This window comes from Rhinopithecus roxellana, chromosome 13 (assembly GCF_007565055.1).
Source record: "Rhinopithecus roxellana isolate Shanxi Qingling chromosome 13, ASM756505v1, whole genome shotgun sequence".
Taxonomy (NCBI): Eukaryota; Metazoa; Chordata; class Mammalia; order Primates; family Cercopithecidae; genus Rhinopithecus; species Rhinopithecus roxellana.
In genome coordinates, this window is record NC_044561.1 from 75439124 (window position 1) to 75465269 (window position 26146).

The 26146-nt window shown below is 45.4% G+C and overlaps 2 protein-coding genes across 8 annotated transcripts in view; one reads left to right on the forward strand and one right to left on the reverse strand.

Moving 5' to 3' along the window:
* The window catches only part of RAB22A (RAB22A, member RAS oncogene family), a 61143-nt gene extending 50179 nt beyond the window's left edge, over positions 1–10964 (reverse strand). The window contains exons 1-2 of the mRNA XM_010365129.2: positions 10672–10964; positions 9557–9636 (exon numbers count right to left, since the gene is read on the reverse strand). Coding sequence (XP_010363431.1) covers positions 9557–9636; positions 10672–10707 — 116 coding nt within the window. The 5' untranslated portion in view covers positions 10708–10964. The remainder of the gene's footprint in view (positions 1–9556; positions 9637–10671) is intronic.
* Positions 10180–26146, forward strand: part of LOC104663790 (serine/threonine-protein phosphatase 4 regulatory subunit 1-like) — a 91872-nt gene continuing 75905 nt past the window's right edge. For 3 of the 7 annotated variants that reach the window (XR_004052509.1, XM_010365133.2, XM_030913976.1), the window contains exons 1-2: positions 11079–11127; positions 11276–11320. Coding sequence is in view for 3 of the 7 variants with exons in the window: in XM_010365133.2 (XP_010363435.2) it covers positions 11121–11127; positions 11276–11320 (52 nt within the window). In the remaining 4 variants the exon portion in view is untranslated. Of the gene's footprint in view, positions 10344–10950; positions 11128–11275; positions 11321–26146 lie in introns of those variants that run through there. The other 4 variants (XM_010365130.2, XM_010365134.2, XM_030913978.1 and 1 more) reach the window with 3 other exon arrangements.

Genomic DNA, 26146 nt, shown 5'->3' on the forward strand with positions numbered 1-26146 from the left:
CAGGCTGGTCTTGAACTCCTGACTTCAAGTGATCTACCTGCTTTGGCCTCCCAAAGTGCTAGGATTACAGGCGTGAACCACCACGCCTGTACTCACAATAGATTTAAACTAGAAATCGATAATTAAAAAATTTCTGGAAAATACCCAAATAATTGGAAATTAGAAAATATATTTCTAAGCCACCAATGCTCAAAGGAGTCACAAGAGAAATGATAGATGCAACTAAATGAAAATGAAAACACAACATATCAAAATCTGTGAAATTCACCCAAACCAGCACGTAAAGGGAAATTTACAGTTCTAAAGGCTCAGATAACAAAAACTGGTTCTTCGAGAAGATGAATAAAATTGATAAACTTATAGCTGGACAGTTCAGGAAAAGAAGTGAGAAGGCTCAAATTAGCACTATCAAAAATGAAAGGGGGGTATTGCTACAGATCCCAAAGTATTAAAAGGATAAGATGTGGGTATTACAAATAACTGTATGCCAATAAATTAAAAAAACAGAGATACAATGAACAAATTCCTTGAAGGACACAAACTACCAAAACTTCCTCAAGAAGAAATAGTTGCCCGAATAGGCCTTTACAGTATTTACTGAAGGAACTGAAATCTGTAGTTAAATATTTTCAGACAAAGAAGTCCCTGCTCAGATGGTTTCATTTGTGAATTCTACTAAACCTTTAAGGAAGACATGATACGAATTCTGCACAAATGCTTCCAAAAAAGCAGAAGAGAAGACATTCTTCAACTCATTTGATGAGGTCCTGACACCAAAAATAGAGAAAGAGAAAACTACATGGAGATAAAAATCCTTGACAAAATTTTAGTAAATCAAATCCAGCAATATATAAAAAATAATAATGTATAATGACTAAGAGAAATTTATCTTAGGAGTGCAAGATTGGTTTAACATTTCAGTATTAAATTCTCAATGGTTGTAATGCACCATTTTAACAGAAAGAAAAAGAATATAAACAGCTCAAAACATGTAAAATACCATCTAATAAAATTCAACACAATTCATGACAAAAAAACTCATTAATTCAGGAATAGAAGGGAACAACCTCAACCTGATAATGGGCATTTATAAAAAAGACCTAGAAACAGCCATCAAATTGAATGGCAAAAGATTGAAAGAATGGTAAAAGACCTACGTTAACGGTGAATATATCATGTTCCTGGATCAAAAATGGAATATTGATATGATGTCAATTCTCCCAAATTAGTCAAGAGATTCAATGTGTTCCCAATCAAGATTTCAGCTGGCTCTTTTGAGGAACTGGGCACTGTGATTCTAAAATTTATACAGGAATGCAAAAGACCCAGAGGATCCAGATATGAAAAACAAGAATAGAATTAGATGACATATACTATCTGAATCCAAGACTTTCTATACATCTACAGCAATGAACACAATATTGTAGAACTGGCAGAAGGACAAATAGACCAATGGGACAGAAAAGGGAATCCAGAAATATATCCATACACATATGTAAATTCATAGGTGCCAAGGTGATTTAATTCAACAAATGCTGAATTCAACAAAAGTGTTTAATTTTGATCAACTCCAGCTTCTTTCTATGCTTTGTTTTTTTGTGTGTCCTATATGTCCAATGTTGTTCTAGAACTTTTATAGTCTTACTAAATTTTGGTCTGTGATCTGTTTCTACTCATTCTTGTTTACTTTGTGAGGTAAGGGACAAGAATCATTTTTCTCCCACACATCAGTCTAATCATCCTAGAAGCACACTACATGTATGTGTATGTGTATACTAATTCCATTTATATAAAGTTCAAAATCATAGTGGGAGATTATTAAAAAATAACCTTTTAAAATTTAATTTTGTCATTTGCTAAGAAATAACAAATACTTTCCACATGACATACACCATTCTAAGCAATTTTTATGCGTTTGAATTCAATTTCACAACAACCCTACAAATTAGATGCCAAGGAGGATTCCCAAATGTGCAAATGTATGCACAAAGAAGTTAAATAACTTGTCCAATGCCACAGAGCAACTAAGTGCTACAGCTGGGAGGTGAAGGCAGACAGGCTGGCTCTAAACACTACGGCACATTGACTCCCAGTGAGAGAACTTTAATGGAAAGATGGAGGGATGGCAAATGTGCAGAAAGAGGTGGGAGGAGGAGGATGGCAAAATTCCCATCTTCCAAAGAAAAATAATCAGTAGATACTGCCTTAAACAGGAGGCGGGGAGGAGAGAGGGATCAAAAACTACCGGTATATGCTGAGTATCCCTTATCTGAAATGCTGACCAGAAGTGTTTCCGATTTTGGAAAAAAAAAAAAAAAGTAAGTGTTTCTGATTTGGGAATTTTTCAGAATCTGAAATATTTGCATTATACCAGTTCACCATTTCAAATCCAAAAATCCAAATTACTCCAATGGGCATTTCCTGTGAATGTCATATTGTTGCTCAAAAAGTTTTAGATTTTGGAGCATTTTGTATATGGGATACTCAACCTGTGTAGGCATGTTATGAAAAAATTTGGACAAAAAATCAGAAGGAATAGCTAAATGCGAAGGCAACAGTAAGCCTCCAGGGAATGGCTCAGAGTAGAGCACTGTTATACAACACTTAGCCTCATAACACTATTTCAGGTTTTAAAAACCATATACACATTGCTTTGATACAAATAATTTTAAAATTTTCAAAAGATTTAAACATTTACAAAAGAATAGGCAAAAAGGTGTGGCTCATGCCTAACCCTAGCACTTTGGGAGGCTAAGGCAGGAGGATTGCTTGAGGCAAAGAGTTCAAGACCAGCCTGGGCAACGCAGTGAGACCCCGTCTCTACAAAAAATAAAAAGAATTAGCAAGACATGCTGGTGGGGACCGCTCGCGCCATTGTTGTCCCAGCTACTCAGGAGGCTTCGCCAGGAAGATTGCTCGAGCTTAGCAGTCTGAGGCTGCAGTGAGCTCAAAGTGTCCCTCAGCCTGGGTGACAGAACAGGACCCTGTCTCTAAAAAACAGAAATAAAAAATTAAAAAAGAATAATAACTATCATTTATTGAGTTCCACTATCCATGGTACTTTCCTAAGCATTTTCAATACACCTCTCTTGGAATTCTCCTAACAATACGGAGCTGGTCCTATCATTATCCTTACTTGCTCATGAAGAAACAGATCAGAGATTAAACTGCTCAGGGTTGGCCAGGCACGGTGGCTCATGCCTGCAATCTCAGCACTTTGGGGAGGCCAAGGCTGGTGGATCACCTAAGGTAAGGAGTTTGAAACTAGCCTGGCTAACATGGTGAAACCCCATCTCTACTAAAAATACAAAAATTAGCTGGGCATAGTGGTGGGTGCCTGTAATCCCTGCTACTCTGGAGGCTGAGACAGAAGAATTGCTTGAACCTGGTAGGCGGAGACTGCAGTGAGCCAAGATTGTGTCGCTGCACTCCAGCCTGAGCAACAAGAGCAAAACTCCATCTTAAAAAATAAATAAATAAAATAAGCTGCCCAGGGTTAACTAGCTAGCAAGCAGCAGAGCTGCGATCTAATCAGAGTCTAGAGTCCACATCTCACCTCCACGAAGGAAGATGAAGCCCTAGAGGTCACATAACAGCAATAGAGAGGGAGGGATATTTGGGAGGTGGCTTGGACAGGAGCGAGTGACTTACCACTGGCTGGAGGGAGAAGATGGTGAGTTAGGAGGGATTTGAGAAGGATGCCGAGGTTGCTGGCTTGAGTACCTGAGGACAGTTGGTCTTTTCCTCTACCCCAAGGTCCACGGAAAGAGGAGCAGAGATTCAAGCCTCTGAGAGAGAGCTCACGAGTTCAGTGACATACATGGACAGTCCCTAGGTGTCTATGGGCCACCTGTGGGCACAGGCTCTATGGTGAGCAGAATCTGTAGTTCTAGAGCTTGAGAGGGAATTTGGTGCTGCTGCAGTAGGACTCATCCACGTGCAGGTAGCCACTCTTCTACCCCAGCACACTTGAGGAACACAATAGGCTCACTACACAATGGCTCACTACGGTGGTGATTTTAATGGGGGCTCTTCTTCTTGCAGTGCATGTGTAGTGTGGAGGAAGGGGGTTCCTGGAATCCTGGAAGAGGGACCAGAGACATGCATATGTCTGAAAAAAGCCTCAGCTTTGAAAATCTCTGCTACGGTTGCAACCTGAGTTACATGACATCAAGCAAGAAGAGACAAAATGCAAATGGGCAGGAGTCTACCTCAGAACCGTGGGATGTGGACATACAAAGGGACGACAAGGCTGAAGGAGACCAAAGCAAAGTGTCCCTGGAGATAAGAAGATGAACGAGGGGACATGGTGCAGGGAGGGCAGGGAGTCTGGACAGTTCATGCCTGAGACCCTCCTTCCAGCCTTTCTACCTGGTCCATCTCCTGTTTACATTCTTGCCTGGCCTTTGCTGCCCCTAGAGTCTGCAACTTTTAGGGCCACTAACATGTACCTGAGTTTGCACAGACAATCAGGAATTTGCCAAGGAGACAAGGAAAAGAAAGGGCCCTGAGAGAGAACAGCATGTGCCAAAAACACAGGTGTGGAACGGGTGTTGCTTGGTGTGTGCTGGGGAGGAAGTGAGCAACAAAAACATGGACGAAGCACAGGAGAGATGAGGCTGGGCCCAGGCTAGGAAAGGGTTCCTCTGCCATGGTTTTGACTGAGGGGATCAATCTTGTCTTCAACGAAGCTCACACAGCAACAATGAGGAGAACTGACTCCAAGTGGCAGAGCTAGGCCACAGAGCAACTGGTTCTGAAATCAGCTCAATAGCCCTGGCAAGATAGGATGAGGGCTTAGATGTGAGGATGGGAAGGAGGGCCCAAGCTCTCCTTCAGGAAGGGGTCCCAGAGGGCCCTTTCTTAAATGGATACGAATGGGGTTTGGGGATTGGGCTGGGGGTGGGGTGAAGAGAGATATGTTGACAGTACCACTACACACCACTACCATTTACTGCACACTTCCTAAGCCCACTCTGTGTATGGAGTCACGGAATTCTCCTAAAACCCCCAGAAGGTAGGCCCCCCTACCTCCAAAAGAGTGGCTCTGTCACTTGTGCAGATATTCTCCCTGCTAGCACACAGTCAAGGCCCTAAGTCTAGGGAGCATGGTTCTTCAAGGCCCATGCTCTCCCCCATGATACGACACAGGTTAGCTCTTAGGGAAGAACATGGATACCATGTGAGGTATGCAGGACTGAAGGAGGAACAAAGACCGAGTTCTGTAGGAGACTAGGTCCAAATCATGGGTTGGAGGCATGGGCTTGGAGGTCACATGACACAGGTGAAAGTGAGGTGTCGGAGGGAGGTGAGAAACATGGGAAGTCAGGACACAGCTTGGGGAAGACCAGCATTTATCAAATCAGTACGAGAGGCCAGGAGACTGCAGTGAGGAAGCACGATTATGAAGCAGTAAGGGAACTAGAGAAGACAGAGGAGCTTCAGTCTGAGAAGTGGGGATGTGTCCTGCAGTAAGTGATGTCGGCTCCTCCCCTGGTCTCCAGGGCCCTGTGGACTGGTCCCTGTTGGCTCACCAACCTCCCTGCTGTCTCTCCTGGTTCTTGCTGTGGGTCCTCCAGCCACCCCAGCCTCTTGACCCCTCTTCCAACCTCCCTAGCCCTCCTGCCTCACGGTCCCTGTTGTTCCTCATGCCCATTCCAGCTCTTTTCTACCCACCATCCCTCACCACCACCACCTAGTTCACTTCCACTCTTCAAAAACTTTTTTTTTTCTTTTTTCTTTCTTTCTTTTTTTTTTTTTTTGAGATGGAGTCTTGCTCTGTCACCCAGGCTGGAGTGCAGTGGCACGATCTTGGCTCACTGCAAACTCCGTCTCCTGGATTCAAGCAATTCTCCTGTCTCAGCCTCCCAAGTAGCTGGGATCACAGGCGTGCACCATCACATCTGGCTAATTTTTGTATTTTTAGCAGAGATGGGGTTTCACTATGTTGGCCAGGCTGGTCTCAAACTCCTGACCTCCTGACCTCATGTGATCCACCTGTCTTGGTCTCCCAAAGTGCTGGGATTACAGGTGTGAGCCACCGCACCCAGCCAACTTTTATTCTTAAACTTAGAATTGAAAGTCTAATCCATTCATCTTTCAATATTTAAATGCCAGTGCTGCTAGGTGCTTCACATCTCCACTCATCACTGTAGGAAACAGTTATCCCCACAGGCCCAGGTCAGGTCCCTGTCACATTTTCATAGTATTGCACATTTCTCCTTTGTAACACAGGAAAGGGCTGAATAAATCATTTCTGGCCGGGCGCAGTGGCTCACACCTGTAATCCCAGCATTTTGGGAGGCCAAGGCAGGCAGATTACCTGAGGTCAGGTGTTTGAGATCAGCCTGGTCAACATGGTGAAACCCTGTCTCTACTAAAAATACAAAAATTAGCTCGGAATTGTGGCAGGCGGATTCCCAAATGCGCACCTATAATCCCAACTATATGGGAGGCTGAGGCAGTAGAATTGCTTGAACATGGGAGGCAGAGGTTGCAGTGAGCCGAGATCGTCACTACAATCTAGCCTGGGCGACAGAGAGAGACTCGGTCTCAAAGAAAAAAAAGAAAAAGAATAAATCATTTCCTGTACGCTAGTCATAATGTAGCTCCTCCTTGTAGGTAAGGTCTACGAGGACAGAAGTCCATTTTGTCTAAATCAGGGGTCAGCAAACTTGCTCTGAAAAGTACCAGACAGCAAATAATTTTGGGTTTGTGGGCCATCAAGTCTTAGTTGCAATTAATCAAGTTGGTCATTGTAGCCCAAAAGCAGCAAGACAATAATTAAATAATTGGGTATGACTGTTTCAGTAACTATTTACAAAAACAGGAGGTGGGCGAAAAGGCCCCAGTTTGCCCACCCCTGGTCTAGGCACCAGTACCCAGTCTAGCACCTGGCATACAGCAGGCACTCTATGAATAAAGAAAACTACCAAGAAAAGGCCATTTGACTTTGGCTATTAGATGGAAACTGGTACCAGGGGAAGACGGTTTTAGTGGCACGGTGGGGTGGAGCTGAGATGACAGAGGGCTGAGGAGTGAGCAGCAGCTGAGGAAGTAGTAACTTCTCTTTCAGGAGTTCCACCATCTGAGGGGTGCTCTTGTGGTGGAGTGGGGTGGGTTCGGAACCTGTGTGCAGGCTCTGACAAGATGATAGGGCTGAGGAAGAAACAGGGTAACTTATGAAGAGGTGGGGATCCAGAGCTCAGGGGTATGTTTGGGGTTGGTCACAAAGGAGGAAGCCACCTTCTAAAGCTGAGAAAAAAGAAATAAAGAAAGGCAGAAAAAAGAAAATGAGGAGAAAGCCTTGTATGTTGTTTTCCCTGTAAAATTGTGAGCCAAATCTCCTGGTGTAGAGAGTGGACTAGAGGCAGCTCAGGAGCCACAGGCATCTGGTAGATTGGGAGCCACTGGCAAAACAAGGGAACAGTGGATACTCAGGAAGGGACCACAGGCCTCACCAAGATGCATGAAACTACACCCTTCAGTTTTCTCTCTTCTTATTTGAGAGAGCACTTCTAGCCAAGGTGGTGTCTGGGTGTCTTATGGGTTTTGGGTTTTCAGCTCTGACTCAGTGTGAAGTGTGTCACTCGCTGAATCACCAGCAGTACTTGCTGTCACTTCCCAACACTTCACTTTCCCATGCAGGTAGGGACAGGAAAGCCCTGAGATGGATGGGGTCACGTTTTACATGTGTCATACCCAGCTCTTTCTTAAAGGATATGGAAAAGCATTTTAATTGTAGAAACTTATTGGCGAATTTCATCTCCATGCCTTCAAATGTATAAACCCCACAGGGTTTAAAAAAGCAGAGAGGTGGCAGGGCACGGTGGCTCACTCCTGTAACCCCAGCACTTTGGGAGGCAGAAGCGGGCGGATCACGAGTTCAGGAGATCAAGACCATCCTGGCTAACATATGAAACCCTGTCTCTACTAAAAATACAAAAAAATTAGCCGGGCATAGTGGCGGGCGCCTGTAGTCCCCGTTACTTGGGAGGCTGAGGCAGGAGAATGGCGTGAACCTGGGAGGCAGAGCTTGCAGTGAGCCAGGATCCGCCACTGCACTCCTGCCTGGATGACTCTGTCTCAAAAAAAAAAAAAGCAGATAGGCTGGGTGCAGTGGCTCATACTTGTAATTCCAGCACTTTGGGAGACTGAGGTGGGTGGATCACTTGAGCCCAGGAGTTCAAGACCAGCCTGGGTAACACGGTGCAACTCCTTCTCTACTAAAAGTACAAAAAATTAGCCAGGTGTGGTAGCGTGCATCTGTGATCTCAGCTACCTGAGGTCAGAGGATGGCTTGAGCCCAGGAGGTTGAGGCTGCAGTGAGCCATGATTGTGCCACTGTACTCCAGCCTGGGCGAAAAAAAAAATAGATAAAAAAATATTGAACACATAGGCCAGGCGCGGCAGCTCATGCCTGTAACCCCAGAACTTTGGGAGGTTGAGGTTGGCGGATCACCTGAGGTCAGGAGTTCGAGACCAGCATGGCCAACATGGTGAGACTTTGTCTCTACTAGAAATACAAAATTAGCTGGGCACGGTGGTGGACACCCATAATTCCAGCTACTCAGGCTGAGGCAGGAGAATCGCTTGAACCTGGGAGGCGGAGGTTGCAGTGAGCCGAGACTGCGCCACTGTACCGCAGCCCGGGCAAAAAGAGTGAAACTCTGTCTCAAAAAATAAATAAATAAATAAATAAATAAATAATAAATAATAAATAAATAACCTCTGATAACAGGAGCTCATAATTTCTCAGGGTACAATCTTATGGCAGTTTCTCTCCTGGGCTGTAAAATATTTCTCTATTAGTTAAAGAATGATCTGTGTAGAGCACAAAGGCCAATATTAACCTAACGATGGATAACATTGATTTTTTCTTTAAATGCTGGAAACCATTTGAGGGTTTGATGATAAAACTACAGCACAGCACCTATTTAGTTTTATAAAGCTAACATAGTATTGAAGCCTATAAAACACAATTTCTTATGTAGTCAAAGGATTAGTATTGCAAAATGAAAAGTTTTCTTATAGAGTCAAAAACATATGAACAATCAACTTTACTTATCCATAGAACCAGAGAACTGAAAAAACCTTCCATTTCAATACGAATTTATTAATTTCTTATTACTACCAGTACAGGCATGTGTAAGGGTTCAGATTCAACCTACTACTTTCAGGATGGACAAAAACCATCTAAATGTCTTTTACTTGACATGTCTGAAAGAATAGCACCAGGATCTATTTTCATCTGCCTTATTTCAAGGTGTAATTGTTGTTGATATTTATAGACTGAAGTTTCTGTGTCTATTCTAATAATTAGCAGAACTCAAATTCATATTTGCATCTTTAAGTTTTCACTCCCAACAAGTTTGAAGATAATTTTCCTAAAATACACAAATCCTCACTGGACTCTTTCAAGTCTTCCAGAGATGATGTGAACCAGCGACTCAGAATTCAATGAATATAAAGTGCAGGGCCTACACCTGTAACACACTATGTATTTGGAAGGATTTTCAATGCACCTTCAGATGTGTATCAAATAAAAATCTCTTACCCTATTGTTGGGTTGATGTTTGGATCAAAACTGTCTTCCACAAACCGCCACACAATACTCGATTTACCTACACCTGTATCCTGAAAGAGAACGAGACGTGTGACTGAGAAAAAGTTTAACTTTTGGCAGGCACCAAAAACTACTTTGTGGCATACGTTCAGGATTTTAGAAAAATCACCCTAGATGTGTAAATTTTATAAACCGAGGAACACAAAAGCGGTTGTCATAAAAATTTAGTGGAGTAATTAGGAAATTCCAAATGTGCTAAAAGAGCGAGGTTTTTGCAGTTTTTAAGACAGATTAGGACCTTTTGAAAGAGCCAAAGTTTCTGCTTCGTGTAAAAAGTAACAAGTCCACTTGCTTTCTAACATGTTAGTAAACTTTGAACTCCTGGGTTACCTCTGAGTAATCCCTGAAGAATCCTAGCCCCACCCTATTTTGGGGAATAAAGATTAGTTAATGGAGTTTCTGTCTATCTTTTAAGGCGGAAACTGTAATGACAGCATCAATTTCAGACAGAAGGCTTTGCAATGGCCAACCTTGTCCTTCCTGACAAGACAGGAAGCTGAAGCTTCAAACTAGTCTCTGGGGCTTCCTGATTTGAACACCCCCTGTCTCCACGGCAAGAGTTACTTGGCAAAGTAACTCTTTGGAGAAGTGGCAGGGGTATCCCACAAGTTCAAAAACACCCCCAAGAGACAAAGTAGGCTAATGCTGCTTGTAAAACCTAAAGACCTCTTACGGGTTCTACTTTGGAAGACTCGGCCAACTCCCAACTAATACCTTGGTAAGTTGGGAGAAAACTATTTAAAACCCTCTCCTAACCCAGATGCAATGGAGAGGCAAGGCGGGGCTGTTTGCTCTTTGAGGGGCGGGAAGAGTCCACGGGCTCCAGGGAGGGGAAGAGGAAAGGGAAAGGTCCCTCCGGTCTCCAGGACCTTATGGAGGGTGCAAGAGGTGGGCGGGACAGCTCCTGACCTGGAGGGAGGGTCCACGGGGCTGGCAGACAGCGTCTTGGACGGGGGATGGGGGAAAGAATGAGGGGACATGGGGGATCGGGGTCCCTGCCAGCCCAGCCTCCCGTGGCCCTCCCGGCCGGACCCACCGCCACTCACCCCGAGCAGACACACTTTGAGCTCCCTCAGCGCCATGGCCCGGGAGCCACGGGCGCGGGCCCGCCGCCGCCCTAAGTTGAGAAAGGAGAGGCCGGGCCCAGCAGGAGCATCCCCTGGCGCCGCTGCCGCCAGACGGCCCAGCCCCGGTCCGCGCAGAGGCGGCTGCCGCCCGTCCTCCGGCCCTAGGTTCTGCCTGTACGCTGCCAGCCGCGTGGGGCCCGCCTTAGCAGCCTGGACGCCGCCGCGGCCTTCCGGGCGCCGCCGCCGCCGCCATCTTGGGACGCCGGCCGGGTCACCTGACCTCCCCGCCCACCTCGGCAGCCACCTTCACTGAGAGGGCGGGGCCGACGGCCGGCGCGGGCCGGGGGCGTGGCCTGAAAACCGACGGCCCCGCCCCTGTCTACAGGCTCCCCCACCCCTGTCCGTCCCGCCTCCAGGCCCATCCCAAGATGGCGGGTGAGTGGGGTTGGGTTCGGGGGACGCCAGGGGTGCTCCCCTCCCTCTCGCCCCGTGACCACCCCGCGAGGCCAAGGGGCCCCTGCCCGACCCCATCCTCTCTCGCCGCAGCCCCCTGGTAACTCCTTGTGTGCTTCTTGGTTTTCAGAGATCCCCCTGTACTTTGTGGACTTGCAGGATGACTTAGACGACTGTAAGTAAGAGTTGGGGCACCCCTATCCCTCCCTGGGACGCTCTCAAAGATTTCAGGGTGCACGAAGCGCGGGGCGGGGGACTCTCAAGCCAGGCCCTCCTCGTCGGGAGCAGAACAGCGGGACCCTCAACTGCCTAGATCCACTGGGGGCCGTCCCTCCCCGCTGGGCGGGGCGGGCTGAGGGTGGGAGCCCTTCCCTCGAGGGAAGGATTTTTATTGTTGGGGAAACTTTTGACTTCCTGTCACTTCTTTTCTTCCTACGCCTGCGGCTGCCCCGGGGTGGGCGGAGGGGGTAGTTCCAAGTCCTAGTCGACTCGTGGTTGGTGGGCGGGGGACCCACCACTTGGGAGTTGGGTGACTTCCCTCTCAGGGCCTCGCCCTTTTCCTGGGGACTTTTAGGAGTGCTGGGGGGTTGGGGAGGTCCCGCTCTCGGTGTGGCCGGCCACGGAATTCACGGACTTCTTAAGTGCCCTGGCCACAAGCCCAGCTCCATCTCTTATCCCATGGAGTCCATTGGCCCCCGCATTTCTTGGGTGGGTCCCTTGTCCCTTCTTGCCCTCTTCTTTGAAATCATGTTAAGGGCTGGTAGGTAGCTGGGGGAGGTGTCATCTTGGAAATCCAAGTTCACATTTGTGGTGAAGGAAGGAAGCGTTTCCTCTCCCGTCAAGAAACATTTATTGAGCAGCTACTTGCTCTGGGCTCCGGACCTGCAAGGATGTGTTGGAAACAGCTCTATACGCAGGGAGCTCACAGGGTGTGGGGGAGAGCCTACTTGTAAACAGAAAAATAGCAAGCACCGGAGTGCTTGCTGGTGAAGAAGCCCTATATAAATCATCCAAATAACTAACATTAATTGGGGGCGTACTGTACGCCAGTCATATGCAGTACTTCCTCTCATCTTTCCTTCCATACCTGTAGGTTTCCTAATAGTAAAAGTTGGTGTGTACTGAAAACTTACCTTGGACCAGACAGCGTTAAACTCTTTTGTTTTGAGACGTAGTCTTGCTCTGTAGCCCAGGCTGGAGCGCAGTGGCACGATGTCGGCTCACTGCAAGCTCCACCTCCTGGGTTAACGCCATTCTCCTGCCTCAGCCTCCCAAGTAGCTGGGACTACAGGCGCCCACCACCACGCCCGGCTAATATTTTGTATTTTTAGTAGAGACGGGGTTTCACCATGTTAGCCAGAATGGTCTCGATCTCTTGACCTCGTGATCTCGTGATCTGCCCACCTCGGCCTCCCAAAGTGCTGGGATTACGGGCATGAGCCACCGCACCGGCCCAGTGTTGAACTCTTGACACACATTAACTCAGAGGGTGCAATCTCGGCTGGGTGCGGTGGCTCAGGCCTGTAATCCCAGCACTTTGGGAGGCAGAGAGGGGCAGATCACTTAAGGTCAGGAGTTTGAGACCAGCCTGGTCAACATGATAAAACCCTGTCTCTACTAACAATACAAAAATTAGCCGGGCATGGTGGCACACGTCTCTAATTCCAGCTGCTCGGGAGACTGAGGCAGGAGAATCGCTTGAACCTGGGAAGCAGAGGTTGCAGTGAGCGCCACTGCACTCCAGCCTGGGCAACAGTACAAGACTCCGTCTCAAAAAAAAAAAACAAAAACAAAAAAAACAAAAAAACAAGGGGCGGTTTTGTTAAAGTAGCATAACACTTTTGAAGGGTCAAAACAAGCTGACAGTTAAGAGCTCGGTGTCTGGAATCCGATGGCCAAGAGTGAAATCCCCTATCACTGTTTACTAGCAGTGTGATCCCAGGCAAGTCAATGTACCACTCTACGCCTCAGCGACCTCATCAGTGAAATGGGCATTATAGCGGCCCACCTCAAAAGGCTTTTATAAGGAATTAAATGATTAAAGGATTTAGCACAACGCCTACTATGTAATAAACATTTGGTAAATATTGGCTGCTGTTACTGTGATTAATGTGATCATTATTAGTGGTTATTTAACAGTGTTGAGCCCGGTACGGTATAGATCCAGGTTTACCGAGCTGCATGTTTCAGCTGGTAGGCATGCTCAGATTGAAAGAGTTGTATCATTTCCATTGATAAACAATGTTTAGCTGCCCTGTGGTGCTTCTCATTCATAGATTTGGTATTTGGTCTGACTGGAAAGCTATTTTCTAGCTGTTTCAGTTATCTAACCACCCCAAAACTCAATGGCTGAAACCAACAGCATTCGATTTCCCACAAATCCGTGGATAGACTGGGTGGTGATTCTGCTTAATGTGGTTTCATTTGGGGAAGTCTGAATGATGTCATTTACGTGGGTGGCATAGGTCCTGGCTGTTGGCTAGGAGATCTGCCAGGACTATTGGCCAGGACCTCAGTTCTCCGTCAGGGGCCCTTTCCACTTGAATGTAGGCTAGGTCAGCCTTCTTACAGTAGAGTGGCCACAGGGTAGTTGCACCTCTTTTCTGATGACTGCCTGCCTTCAGTCCTTTTTTGCCTATGTATGTACAAAAAAGGAAGTAAGGGATTATATAGGAAAAAATTATGATCTTACTTTGGACAAATCTTTGAACAAACGTTAGTGTTTGAGACTTGTGATTAAAAAGGCTTAATAACTCATTAGCAGACAGCTGAAGACTTGCCCCAGTAAGGAAGGAAACCACCGTTACGTCTCTGAACATAACCACACCTTGGGTAGGACAACTCTGGGAGCCTCCTGGGGGCTTCCTGTTTGGGCAAGGGTAGGAGCTGTGGAATGCTGTACCTTAGGAGTTTATAACATAATTGATCTGTACGCGAGGGCACGCTCACTCGTGCCACTCTGCTTCTACCCCTACACCTCCCCATGCTAGTATTGGGAGGTATTATCATACCATTATTGGCAGAAAGAACCCTGAAGTTTTATCCTCTACCTCCTGGCGCTCTGACACCTGTAGCTGTGTTACATTGGGTGAAACACTCACCCATTCTGTTCAGTTCTTTGGAAAATGGCATGAGAATGGGAGCTACCTCATAGGACTGGTGTGAGGGTTAGATGGATAGACAGAAAACATTCTAGTCTAGTGCTTTGTATTCAGTGATTTTTATCATCATCATCATCTTTGCTGGATTTTTACATAAGAGCTTATGATTCAGTGTTACCAGCTGCTACTCTGTGAGGTAGGTGGGTTTATTCCTCTTACAGATGAGAAAACGGAGAATCAGGTTGAGTAACTTATCCATTGTGGTACAGCTCATGAATGGTGGAATTCAGTCAAATGCAATTCCTTCTGCTCTTTTTTTTTTATTCCACCACATGGATCAACCTCATAAATATTCTTAACCTAGGGGATAGGAAATGGATGTCAGTTTGGGTGGTACTGTGACTGTGGTCCTCCTTGGGCATTTGTGTCTAAATGATGCGACACCTCTCTGTTTAGACTGTAGGTCCCTTGGGGTAGGGACACAGGTCATCCTTTCTATAATCCAATGTCTCGCGTGATCTAGGTGCTCAATTAATGTTGTTAATGTTAACGATAATGGATTACGAGGCTTTTGTCTGATTTACTTTGTGATTCTTTATTATGTTTGGCTAATTTCAAAAGGGAGCCGTAATGAATGGATGTCTTGTTTTTTAAATCATTCAGAGTCTTCAGGCCATTGCAGCACAGAAGAGATTTGTTTTCAGAGAATTGGCTTGCTAAAACAATCTAAATTTCTTCTCTTGAAGGCAGAAAGTATGTGGGATGGCCTGGCGTATTGGTTTTCATGTTGAATTGCATGTGGAAGGTGGAGCTGTATGTCTGTGCCTAAGCATCTACAAGCCTGTGAATGTCTGGTTTTGCTTATAGCATATGGAGGCTGAAGAGGTGTTATTGTTGGTAAGGTTTGTTTGGCCAACTAGAATTTAAATGTGTGTCAGTGATGGGTGAATAAAAAATGTGGGGAGCCTATTGCAAATATGAAGAGACACCTAAGAGACCTATCAACAAAATACAATATATGGTCATATTTGGATCTTTAGTTGAACAAACCAACTATAAAAATACATAACTGAGACAGGGAAAATTGAGTTTGGACTGGGTATTAGATAATATTAAGAATTGTTTTGTTGGATATGATAATAGTGTCATGGTTTTGTTCAAAGGAAAAGGGCCTCATCTAACAGAAACAAGCATTCGTGGGTGAAATCATTTGATGTGTGAAGTCTGCTATCAAATACTGCAACAAACAGTAAATACAAAGTCAGGAGAGGGATAAATGGAAAAATAAATGGCAGAATGTTGATACTTGTTGAAGTTGGTTGCTGGGGCCTGGTCTCTCTATTTTTGTATATGTTTGAAAATTTCCATAGTAAAAGGTTTAAAGAAGGGAGATGAAAGTATCACATATGATCAAACATCTGTGGGAAGAGTTGGAAGGCTGGATTCCAATTCTGAAGTCACTGCAGAGTTCTTGTAAGATACATTTAGCTTCAAAAGACTGACTCATAAAATACCTTAGTGTTTGGGGGTCAGTGTATTTCTTTTCAAATGTTTAGCTTTGAAGAGATATCTATTAAAGAACTTGGAAGAGGATATACTTCTATCCAACAAATGATATCTGGACATTTGGTGAAAACAGGATTAGCTAAGCCAATGGAATATAGAGAGAATCATGGAATCTTAATGCTAGGAGGAGCAGTGTATGTTCAACCTTGAGTAAAAGACATTTTCCAAAGCAAAAAGCATTCTGTGTTACCTGCCCACTTTGTTCTGTGTTTGTAAAAACCTTCTCAAAGACAAGAACCAAGCCCCCAAAGCAGAGAAACTATATTAATCTGAGTCCTAAACCAAACCATTGAACTTTTTGTCTGAACTATGATATATGCTTGAGTCAAAGATGTTCAGTTTTGTAAAATAAAAATCTCCCTGTCAACTGAAATAATTTGAACAGCAATATCTAATACTTGGAAAATAGAAGAAAACCCAGAGATCAAATTATTCTCTATATCAGATTGGCAATTTTTTCTGGAAAGGATCAGATATTTTAGGGCTTGCTGGCTAGGAGATCTCTGCTGTTGTAGCCTGAAAGCAGCCATAAATAGCACATAAATGAGTAGGCATGGGTGTGTCCTAATAAAACTTTATTTACAAATACAAGTGGTGGGCTGAATTTGGCCTAGGGAAGGTGGTTTGCTGACTTCTTCTCTAGCTCAGAGTTGATTTTTTTTCCGTTAAAGCCCCTAGGTCTGTTGGTCAGCTGAGCCAGCCAGATCAGTATCTTTCCCACTAGGTTTAGCTGGGAGAGCTGAGCTTTGTTGAAAAGCCTCTGTTGAATAACCCTTGACAAGTTGCTCAAACTTCATGTCTCATTTTTCCCATTTGTGTATGAGAATGGCAAGGAACAAGAGTCAGAGTGGTGGGAGCGGATCCACCTTGCTTCCCTTCCCGTCGTCGTAATGCGTTTTACTTTTGTTGCTCTGTATTTTCTGGTTCCTGTGAGGCAAACAGATGAACATTAGCAATTCCCACAAATTGCCTCTGTTTAAAAAGAAGAGTTTTAAATGGCTTTCTTCGTCACAAAATAAGCTCTTGTAAACAAATTTTGCGACAAACCCTAGTTAACAAAAGGGAAAGTAGCTTTGACCTTCAAAATACCAATTAGTTTAACCCTGTTGGGAAAAATGTAAGAGGTGAGGACAGGTATTAGTGTCCATGCTTGGAAAGTCATTCATGCACATAACATGTTTCTCCATGTCTTCCAAGGTATCAGCCTTCCCAAAAGTGTTGGGGATACAGTTGTGGGGAAGCCTGGGGCTCAGTTCCTGACACACCCACAGCCTGGCAGGGAGGTTCCTGCAGTGTCTCAAGGGTCCAGGCAGAAGAGGGAACACAGACCTGGGCCAGTAAGAAGACAGGGCCGGGCTGGGTGTGGTGGCTCAAGCCTGTAATCCCAGCACTTTGGGAAGCCAAGGTGGGCAGATAACTAAGGGTCAAGAGTTTGAGACTAGCCTGGCCAACATGGCGAAACCCCGTCTCCACTAAGAATACAAAAATTAGCCGAGTGTGGTGGCGTGCACCTGTAATCCCAGCTACTAGGGAGTCTGAGGTGGAAAGATTGCTTGAACCTGGGAGATGGAGGCCACAGTGAGCCAAGATTGTGCCTGGGCAACGCACTCCAGCCTGGGCAACAGAGCAAGACTCCGCCTCAAAAAAAAAAAAAAAAAAAAAACAATAGAGAGGAAAAAAAGAAGACAGGACAAGGGTAGGAGGGGAAGGCTTCTGAGGGGAGGGGGCATTTGAGTTTGGGCAGGCGGAGGAAGGCGATGGGCATTTGGGTGGTGGGTACAAAGGCAGAGGATTGCATGATCCTGGTCTGCTTGGGACTCGGTGAGAGAGAAGGGTGGAGACTTGGGAACAAGGGCTGTGTGTGAGGGAGGGAGTGGGAGAGACTGGGAGATAGCACTGGGGGCTGTCAGTAAAGAATCTGCTTTACCAGCCCAGGGTTTAGACTTAACCTGGGAGGCAGTAGGGCATCCCTAAGCATTGTGGAGTTTGTGTCTTAGGAATACAACCCAGGCAGTGGTGCAAACACTGCCCTTTACTTAGAACTAAAAGCATGTCAAGCTCTGCTGTGACACGTTATTGTTGTGACTGAAGTACAAAAGCCCATGGGCTGGGTGTTTTTAATCCCGTTTTATTATTGCAAGGCTCACAGCAGGCACAGAAAGGCTAAGTAACTTGCGCAAAGTAACAAAGCCAGTAAGTGACAGAGGTGGAATTTAAACCAGGAAGTCTGGCTGCAGAATTTATCTTAACCGCTATCCTTTGGAGGACTCATCATTCACTGGTATATTCATTCATTCAGCTAATATTTATTCATGATGTTAGGCATCGTGGACACAGAAGAGAATAAAACGAACCCAGTTTTTGCTCATATGAAGCTTTCAGTCTAGCAGCAGAAACAAGACACTAAAGAGGTAAGCAGAAGGGCGTATAGCAGGCGAGTGTGATCCAAGGTGCCAGCACAGTGTGGCTGCGTCCAGTGGCCAGAGAAGGCATCTCCAGAGCCCTGAGAGGTGCTTCTGAGTTGAGATTTGAGTAACAAGCTGGAGATACTCGCATGAAAAGCCAGAGAAAGCCTCCCGCGTACAGCTCTTCCTTGTCAAGGACTAGCAGGAAGGCCTGTGTGTCTGGGCTTGTGTGTCTGGAACAGTGAATAACAGACACAGGAGGTGAGTGGAGGAGATGGGGGCCAGGCCATGCATGGCCCTTAAGTCCATTGTAAGGTAAAGTGTTGACCTTTTATCCATGGAGTCATGGGAGCCACTGGAGAATCTGAACCAGGGAGTGACTAGAGCTGCTCGGTGCTTTAAAGAAAGGAGGAAAAGCTGGGGTGGGATGCCCAGCGTGTTCCTGCGGTTCAGGTGGAGGGAGTGGGGTCTCAATCAAGGAGATGAGCCTGGGAGTGGGGAATAGGGTTGACAAATAGTTCCGGTGGTGAGGGAAGGGTCAACTCAGAGACAGGGTCTCATGGAGAACTTTTCTGACACTTCCGTTCCCTTCCACCCAGACTGGGCTGGGCGCCCCTTCTTTGTGTTTGCTGAGCCCTGTATTTTCCTGTGGCAGCATTTGCTAATTTACTGATAGCATTGACCATTAGAATGGGTCTTATGCTTCTTTGGGTGCCTGTGGTCTAACATAGTGAATGGCACTGGGCAGCACATGAGAAGCAGTGCCACAGATCCTGGTGGCATTGTCGAGGACACCAGAAAGCCGCCTTGTAGGGTTCTGGAGCACAGTTAGGACTGGAGAGGAGATGTGAAAATTCGTGGTGAGTGGTAGCTGGAGCCATGGGAGCAGGATGAGAGGGGATGTTGGAGAAGAAGGCGAAGGGGTACTCCCTGGGCAGCAGAGCCTTCTAGAAATTAGCCATGGAGGTAGGAAACCAGGAGAGCCTTGGAGCCAGGGTTTTGCTTGGATAATCATTTATTTATGATGCTTGCCCCAGAAGGGTCCGGTAAGATGAGGATTGAAGACAGGCCACGGATTTGGCAGTTAGGGGGTCTTCATTCACCTCAGTGAGAAGTAGTTCAGCACATCCAAGAAGTGGAAGCCAGATTGGAATTAATTGGGAAAGTTTTGGAAGTTGAGGCGGTGTGGTCTGGAGTCCAGTAGCTCAGTGGTCAAAGTGTCCAGTGCCTGGTAGCCAAGGCGAGGAATACAGCAGGCGGTGGCTAGGCACTGGGCACTTTGAGGAATGGTCACTGCATTTGGGGCTCACAGTCCAGCAGGAGAAAGCACAGCCTTTCAAGAAGCAGCAGCTGGAAGGGTTCAAAGGGCTTTTCATCAGGGATGGAAGATTCCAGCACACGTTTGCATGATTTATGTGTACTCTGAAAACCTTAAGAATTTGAATAACCCACCAATTCTCCTGGTTATATGCCCAACAAAACATAGACATATATTCTCAAAAAACGTGTTCATAGTTGCATGATTCTTTTTTTTTTTTTTTTTTTGAGATGGAGTCTTGCTCTGTCGCCAGGCTGGAGTGCAGTGGCGCGATCTTTGCTCACCGCAACCTCTGCCTCCCGGGTTTAAGCGATTCTCCTGCCTCAGCCTCCCAAGTAGCTGGGACTATAGGCGTGCACCACCAGGCCCAGCTAATTTTTGTATTTTTAGTGCAGTTGGGGTTTCACCATGTTGGCCAGGATGGTCTCGATCTCTTGACCTCATGATCTGCCTGCCTCAGCCTCCCAAAGTGCTGGGATTACAGGCGTGAGCCACCATGCCTGGCCAGTCACATGATTTTTTTTTTTTTTTTTTTTTTTTTTTGAGACGGAGTCTCGCTCTATCGCCCAGGCTGGAGTGCAGTGGCTGGATCTCAGCTCACTGCGAGCTCTGCCTCCCGAGTTCACGCCATTCTCCTGCCTAAGCCTCCTGAGTAGCTGGAACTACAGGTGCCCGCCACCTCGCCCGGCTAGTTTTTTTTGTTTTTTTCAGAGAGACGGGGTTTCACCGTGTTAGCTAGGATGGTCTTGATCTCCTGACCTCGTGATCCGCCCGTCTTGGCCTCCCAAAGTGCTGGGATTACAGGCTTCAGCAACCGCGCCCGGCCTCACATGATTCTTAAGAGTTGGAAAATGCAATCTACTCAAATATTCATCATGACTACAAAGGATTGTAAATTCTGGTGTGTTCACACAATGGAAAACCATGCAGCTGTAAGAATGGATGATCTATAATTCTAATCAGTAATACAGATAATTTCACAAACATCTGAAAAGCCAGACACAAAAGGGTACACACTAAATGGTTCTATTTGTATGAACTATAAAACCATGCAAAGGGAATCTAGGCTGTTAGAAGGCAGGAGAGTTGCTACCCGTTGCGGGAGGTGGTAAGTGGAAGATAGCAAGAGGTGGTTTTGGAGATGCTGGTAAAGTTATCTTGCTTGGTCTGAATGCATTGCTTGATTGTTTTAACTATTTCGAACAGTATGAAAATAGAGGACCCTATACCCCAACACTGATCCCAAAGATTTTGACTGTCTTCTGTAACAATTTTTTTCTTTTGCGTTCTGCCTCAAGTCTGACTAGAGAACTCATTGCATTTGTAAGTAATATTGTTCAATTCATTCATTAATGCCATGTAGACTTTACCACCCTCATCTTCTCCAACTCCATCCCTCAAGTGGGCAAATTGGAAGGAGAATGGAGATGGGTAACATTAAAATGGAGCATACAAACTGCTTTGAGCTGCAGAGTTCTTTCCTATCAGGTAACCTGAGTAAATGTTTCCCATTGATCATCAACTTATAAGTCAGAGTTGCCTGGGCATGGTGGCTCACACCTGTTATCCCAGCACTTTGGGAGGCCGAGGCAGGTGGATCACCTGAGGCCAGGAGTTCGTGACCAGCCTGGCCAACATGGTTAAACCCTGTCTCTACTAAAATTACAAAGAAAAAAAAAAAAGAGAGAGAGAGAAATTAGCTGGGCATGCTGGCACACGCCTGTAATCCCAGCTACTCAGGAGGCTGAGGCAGGAGAATCGCTTGAACCTGGGAGGCGGAGGTTGCAGCGTGCTGAGATCACGCCATTGCACTCCATCCTGGGCAACAAGAGCAAAACTCCATCTCAAAATAAAAGTAAATAAAAGAGTCATAAATAATGACGGGTTTTGGAAGCCGTGATTAAAGCCACAGATCAAGGAGGAATTTCCATGTCGGCATGGCATAGAAAGGATGGCTGCTCATGATTTAGGCTGGTCTTTGCAGCCAGCCCATTGCATAGTGCTAGTAATAACCATCAGTAGCCCTCAAAGATTTGCAATATAAAACATTATGCATTGGATGGATCTGCTCATATGAGAGCTAGTAAATCAGTGTGGGTCTTGTTAGAGAATGACATTTATATAGAGAAAGTTTGCTTACGCAATTTGCCATTTGAATTTAGTTAACAAGGACGTGAAGTGTGCGGGGGTCACTTCCCACCAAAAGCCAGTGAAGAATCGAGAGTGTTCTTTGTCTGTTAAATGGATCAAGCTTGTCTAGTCTTGCTGTTAGAAATAGTCCCAATTCAGAAATCTGCATTAGTACTTACAAGCCTGTTAGTGAGAAGAGCAAAACTACTTCAAATAACACATTATGGGAGTGGTGTATTCTAGTTGCCCCCAAATCACCTAACGCCTTGCAAAGATTTAGTTGTTAGTCAAAGAGTGGCTAACGTGACCCTCTAAAGAATTAATTTTTATTTATATAAGTTCTGCATGAATACATTCTACATTCATTCTAAGTACAACTTTTGCAAATAAAGCTTAAACTCCTTCTTGGCCACCATCAACCAATCTTCTAATGTTTCGAGTCAAACGTGGACATAGTGTACCACGTCTGTCATGTTCCCTGTTCAGTGTCCCCTAGTGGTATGTCAGAAACAGAATATTGGATTGTATGGATAATTGGTCTGGCTCAGAGTGGCATATATCATGTAGAGTTATAATGATAGGGTGACATATTGAATGGAGAATCATAAATATTGGGAATGGCTGGAGAGCAGGCTCTGAATGAAAATGCTTGCTGGGGTAGACATGCCATAACATTCTGCCTCCAGCTCCAGCTCTGCTTATGTCTAGGCCAATAAAGGGATTTCGCTGGGTATGTTTTATTGTGTTTATTTCTTCCCCCTTTTCCACTTAAAGCTGATTATGGTGTGGCTACTCAGTCAGGGCTTGGTGGCTTTGTGTGAAATGGCTGTGTCCCTGAACCACTTGAAGGTGGCAGACAGTGTACCTTGCTCTGCTTTTCCCTTCATCTGGAATATTCTTTTTCCCTTTCACAGATTCTCTCTTCCCACGTGGCAGATTTCTGTTCAATCTTCAAGGTGCAAATCACATACCACCTGTGTTCTAGGGAAGCTGTCTCACGTCTCTTTACTCCCTTCCAAGTGGAGCTGTGTCCCTCCTGCTTGTCTGTGCTTATGTCCCATGGTGCTTGCCACCATGGCATTGTGGGTGGTGATGTACATGATGATCTTTTTTCCCATGGGGGGTTATGGTGTCCAGGGACCACTACTCTGTTGAATTAGATTTACTGTTGTTGCCTACTATGAACCATGAGGCAGGAGGGGATGTTCAAGGTGAGTCTGCTCTCAGCATGCTTTCTGTTTCTGTATTGATCTTCCAATCCATTTTTTTTTTGCTGTAAAATGACCTGTAAAGTTTCTTTTCTGTTTATTAGATCGTATCTGCTATAGTTGAACCTTCAATGCACATTGACCTAATGTTATTCTTAACATATTAACTCATACTTGGCCTGCTTTAGCACAGATTGGTGTCTGGTGAAAAGCATTGACACACAGGTGGGAGTCAGGGGTCTGCGGTGTGTTTCACGACAGCATCCTCATCTGGTTTCCTTTATGCCCCAACAAGTGAGAGAGATACTGACAGGGTTGGATAACCCTTGAGTAACCAGTTAACATAGAGGAGGGTAAATCCTTTTTTCTCAGTGTTGTAGTTTCCAGAAATATTTTTCTCTGGTGGGCCTTTTAGTCAGAGAAGAGTTCCTTTTTTTTTTTTTTAAATGTAGTCACCTAACATCAGGGGCAAAGGATAATAAACCCTGTTATTCTTTGCAAAGTGGTCAGGACCTTCCTGAAGAGGAACTGGTCTTGTTTTAGGTTGTGCGAGCTCAGGACCATCCTGGCCAACTTAGCAGTGGCTAGAAATGTAAATTCTAGACAATTGTTATTATTATTTTTGAGACACGGTCTCACTCTGTCTCCCAGGCTGGAGAGCAGTGGCACAATCACGGCTCACTGCAGCTTCAACCTCCCAGGCTCAAGTGATCCTTCCACCTCAACCTCCCTGAGAGCCAAGGCTATCTGTAGAGGTGAGCTACCTGTGTCTTAGCTATTGAGGTGGATGGTAGAGGTAAGCTGTCTATGTCCTAGCTTCTGAAGTGGTTTAGATGGTAGAGGTGAGCTGTCTATGTCTTAGCTGTTAAAGTGGATTTTAAAACTCTACATCTCCCTGGAGGACCAGGAGCAGCCACAGCTGCTGACTGTGGCGTAACAGAGCTACAGGGGTGCTGGGCACACAGTTCAAGGTGGCTCGTGTGTGCAGAGCCAGGGGATGGGGGCTGAGCATACAGGACGGTAGGAGAGGCCACTGACCCCTGCGAATCACCCTGGCCCTTCTCCAAGCCCTTTTCCTACTGTGCATTGCTAGCTTTAAATATTAATCATTTTTGTTAAAGAGTCAGTAGTGTCCCGTGTCAATTTGTCAGTAAACCTAGAAATATAGAAAGCGGCAGAAACATAGAAAGCAGCCGCTGCTTAAAAGCTTATTATAGTGTAGATGACAAATGAAGTCAAAACATGATCAACACTGGTTTATTTCATATTTTACACTGGGCCAAAACAACTTGAAGTTGTTATTAGAAACTGTTTTGTTCAGAAAGCTTTGTTCTTCTGCATCATACGATGCCTTCATAAATGGAGTTAGTAGCTTTTTTTGTTTTTCAAATGTAAAACAAAACAGTGAAAAAGATTTGAACTAGGAATTATTGACATGCTACTTCATATTTCATTTCTAACGTGAATGCTTAAGATTCCTGATGTTTACGTGTGGTCTGGACTTGCTGGGTCCCAGAGTAATTGTTTGTAATATTGCCTCATAGACTTTAGCCCCTTGTTTCTGTCAGCATTTGCCAGACAACGTGCCAACTTAGCAATGGCTAGAAATGTCAATTCTTTTTTTTTTTTCTTTTTTTGAGAGAGTCTTGTTCTGTTGCCCAGGCTGGAGTGCAGTGGCATGATCTTGGTTCAAGCAGTTCTCCTGCCTCAGCCTCCCGAGTAGCTGGCATTGCAAGCGTGTACCACCACACCTGGCTAATTTTTGTATTTTTAGTAGAGACAAGGTTTCACCATGTTGGCCAGGCTGGTCTCAAACTCCTGACCTCAACTAATCCACCTGCTTCGGCCTCCCAAAGTGCTGGGATTGCAGGTTTGAGCCACCGCACCCGTCCTTAGAAATGTAAATTCTAGAAAATTATTATTTTTTTGAGACAGGGTCTCACCCAGTCCAAGGCTGGAGTGCAATGGCACAGTCATGGCTCACTGCAGCCTTGACCTTCCAGGCTCAAGTGATCCTCCGATCTCAGCCTCCCCTGTAGCTGAGACTTAAAGCGCACACCAACATACCCTGCTAATTTTTTCTACTTTTTGTTGAGATGAGGTCTTCTTACATCCTCCAGGCCGGTCTCAAGCATCCTTCTACCTTGGCCTTCTAAAGTGCTGGGATTATAGGCATGAGCCACCACACTGGCCTGTAGAACGTTCTTTTTGAGAGAAAGGATCATTTTATGTGCTACTCCCATTGTTAAGGGACACAGCAAACTAGCCTGGTGGATCTTTACCATGCGTGCATTCATTCATTCAGCAACTTTTATTGAATGCTTCAGGGGGCCTAGACATATCAGTGAGTCAATCAGAGATTCTTACCTTAAGGGTGGGAGTGGGAGGAGTGGACACAACTGACAAGCAGTAAACCCAGGAAGTAAATGTTTTGTGTGTTCTAAGGCAGGGGGTTCTCTGGATAAACAGGAAAGTGGATCAGGATAAGGGGGCTATAGATGGGGGACTTCGAATTTTAAAATAAGGTGGTCAGGGAAGACCTCACTGAGAGGATGATGAATGAGCAAAGATTTTTAAGAAGAGAAGGAATTCTTTGTAGAGGGATCAGCCAGTGAAAAGGCCCTCTGCTGGGGAAGCGACTGAGTGTCTGGGAAATAGTCACAAGGCCTGTGGGTGGAGGCAGAGGAGAGAAGTGGGAGATGAGGCGAAGAAGTAATGGTGGGCCAGATCTTTTCCACTGGCCGGATAACCCGCAGGTAACACTGCCTGGCCTGTCTTTCTCTTTTACAGTGTTTCTTAACTGCGGTGATTTTGCCTTGCTTCCCCCCACCCCCGGGGGACGTCTGACAATGGCTGGAGATAGTTTTGATCCTCACAATGTCGGGAGGGAGTGCTTCTGGCATGTAGTGGGTAGAGGCCAGGCATGTTGCTAAACTTTCCATAGTACACAGCCCACAGAACAAAGTATAATCTAGCCTGGAATGTCAATAGTGCTGAGGTTGAGGAATCCTGCTCTGTTATCTTTATATAGTTCATCAATTGTTGATTGATTTAGTTTGTCTTTTAAGATTTAATAAAGAAGAAAACCATAAAAACGTCATGGGAAGAGGTTATTCATCACGTTACCTGGTTAGAATGCCTTCACAATTGATATTGAAGCGAATGCTGGCTATTTTCATTCACTTTGAGGAAAGGAGAGCCAAATCTTGCTTCCATGTATATTTTAGTAAGCCCTGGTGCATTGAAGGATTAGTTAAAAAAAAAAAAAAAAAT